Source organism: Anarrhichthys ocellatus, unplaced genomic scaffold, assembly GCF_004355925.1.
Source record: "Anarrhichthys ocellatus isolate YVR2014 unplaced genomic scaffold, GSC_Weel_1.0 scaffold87, whole genome shotgun sequence".
NCBI classification, from domain to species: domain Eukaryota; kingdom Metazoa; phylum Chordata; class Actinopteri; order Perciformes; family Anarhichadidae; genus Anarrhichthys; species Anarrhichthys ocellatus.
The window spans coordinates 1410850-1413662 of NW_022280117.1; the positions used below are offsets into that span (position 1 = coordinate 1410850).

General features: G+C 37.3%; 1 protein-coding gene across 1 annotated transcript in view; it reads right to left on the minus strand.

The window, feature by feature from the left end:
* LOC116398694 (proteinase-activated receptor 3-like) overlaps positions 1-701 on the minus strand; it is a 3264-nt gene extending 2563 nt beyond the window's left edge. The window contains exon 1 of the mRNA XM_031875218.1: positions 456-701. Within this exon, the coding sequence (XP_031731078.1) occupies positions 456-522 (67 nt within the window). The 5' untranslated portion in view covers positions 523-701. The remainder of the gene's footprint in view (positions 1-455) is intronic.
* Between the last annotated feature and the right edge of the window lie 2112 nt (positions 702-2813).

The following is a 2813-nucleotide window of genomic DNA, read 5'->3' on the forward strand; positions in this document are numbered from 1 at the left end:
AACACTTCATCCTTCAGTTTATCACAAACATTCATCATCAACACATAAAGGAACACTTCATCCTTCAGTTTATCACAAACATTCATCTACACATAAAGGAACACTTCATCCTTCAGTTTATCACAAACATTCAACATCTACACATAAAGGAAACACTTCATCCTTCAGTTTATCACAAACATTCAACATCAACACATAAAATAAAGTATAAAATGGAAATACTCATGTAAAGTACAAGTACCTTGAAGTTGTACTTAAGTAGTACTTGAGTAAATGCACTTAGTTACTTTCCACCAGCGCTGATTCCACTTTAACTTGGAAACAACTAAATCAAAGATCACTTATTGTCTTCAGAATGAGCAAATTAACATACAGTCAATCTTATTTAACAATTCAATTGACATCATCACTGTAAAGCAAACTATATAACACAGAAGTTTTAATCTTTAACTCACCTTTCTTTTGAAGAGAACCACTGAAACAGAGAACAGCAACCAGTGAAAAGAGAAGAAGCTTTCCCATTCTTCCCTCAGCGTTTATTAACAGCACTGTAATAATCTCACTTCTCTCTGCTAATACTTCATGCTCAGCCTCACATGTGTTGTTGTCTTCTCCGTCTGCTGCTGCTCTGCTGGTGTACTAACGTCACAAACACCGCCTCAAACCCACAGAGTAAGAAAACAAAAAACACACTGGACATCTTCTCTGCTTCAACAGGATTGTGGGTTGTCTTTAGTTTCTGTTTTAACAGTAACGCCTCCACACATGATCTTTGTCACTCTGTCGCTCTACGCCCTCTATTTTATGAGATTCAGATCTATCAGCCGTGACCTACTGCCTCTTTTACATTTGAAGTTGCACCCTAAAATGTTTCCTTGCTGTATGTTAGATCAACTTAAAAGGAGACGAGGCACGTTAGGAAACCTTTTTATGTGTGATGCCTAGAGGGATGGAGAGTGAGGTAATATTCTGGAAGGGGACCCTGGCTCAGCAAGGAAATGTCTGCCTGAAGATGATAAGCTTGTCCGAACATGAGCACTTTTATTTAGTCTTCACTTCCTCTGTTTGTTTTTTTCCCTTTTGTCATTTTAACATGGAGATATGGTTGGAAGCACATTTACATAAAAGATCCTTTTAGTCGTTATAATGAGAACCTATCTTGAAGTAATGAGTCAGCATCTACAAATACTGTGAAGTTTGCTCAGTACTTTAAAAGAAAAACTTTGTATGTCAAAATAATCACTTAGTATTGCAAAAATATAACTTTCTATGTCAAAATAATGAAAAGCTTTCTCAATATTTTGGCTTATGTCAAAATATTGACTTAGTATGTGGTATTTTCAAATTATTTTGACTTAGTTTCACTAGATAATGACTTAGTATGTCAAAATACTGACCAAATATCGAAAAATGAATGACTTAGTACCTCAAGATAATAACTTTGTTTCTTAAAATAATGACTTTGTATCTGAAAACAATGTCATATTATCAAAATAATGAGTTAGTGTGTCAAAATGAAGTTTGTAATTATAATGACTTTATTCATCACATTGGCGAAAATGGGCTTCCATAGCTATTCTCAGTAGAACTCATATTTTGGTACATAAGCCCTTAAAAAGTTGGGAGTTGCTTAACTTGTCAAAAATCTCCCGTGTGGACAAAATAACTGGAGTCATATCGACACGTTTCTGTACAGATACGGGTGTATATGTCTGTTGTGGTAACTTTAATTCAGCTTTTAAGCTTTTATATCTAAAGACATCTTTATCTGCTTGAATAGTGCCGTAACCTTCAGGACGTATACATCTTATCTAAATGCTTTTATTTGCACAGTCCAGTTTTATTAGTCAAGCTTCGTCTGAGGCAGGAGCACCAGCTGATCACAGATGGGCGCCTCATCTTGTTTTCATCTAGTCTGTTTATCAGATACGTGAGAGGAGATGTTTTCAGTACCAGCATCTGTTTGACCTCAGCAGAACCACCACACACAGCCCCCTTCTCGCCTCAGACGTCATCGCTGACACAGAGCTGAAAGCGTCCATGACTCAAACTGAGAATAAATAAATGCATCTGCTCGTCCACACAAACAGAAAAAAGAAAAACAGAACATGTTTGAGGAGAGGCAGCAAAAAGACGCAGAGGTTAAGTAAACCGGAAGGTACAAAAACAGTCACAGAGTCATCCAAGTAATTTGTTACCAATTTAAAACAGTTATGAATTAGTAAACATGAACTCAAATGAAAGTGATATTAATTTACAGTGGAATAAACAGAAATCACACATCTATTTCAGGCCTGCGTCCTTTCTGCTCAGAAGGCACACCTACTTCCTGTATAGAAGTCATCATACGCACAATACTGCTTTCTGTTTCTTCCTGTACTGGATTTCAGAGAGAATGAATGTGTTACCAGGTGTGTGAGGAGGAACTGAGATGACTTATATATAGAAGACTTAGAGTAAATAGTCCTATAAGGGCCTGATGCCAACGGCAGCTGTCAGGTTATTGTAAAAAGAAACCAAGCAATCTTTTTGCTCGTCTTGTCTGTCAGATAGATAGAAGCCTGTCTTCTCCACAAGAGGGCGACATCCCCCTTCATTATCAAACGTTTCATTTCAGGGCTTTTTGTACCGGAGACGCAACTTAATCACTTTTCTTTTTGTTTTGTTTCACTTCCAGCTCGAATGAAACACTCCCAGCTTTCCACAGTATTGATGTGAAATGAATTATTCAAGTCGTCCCACACTCCCTGGAGTCACAGTTGTCATTACTGGTAATCCCAGATGCCTCTGATAAGTGGACTGTTTGGATGCTT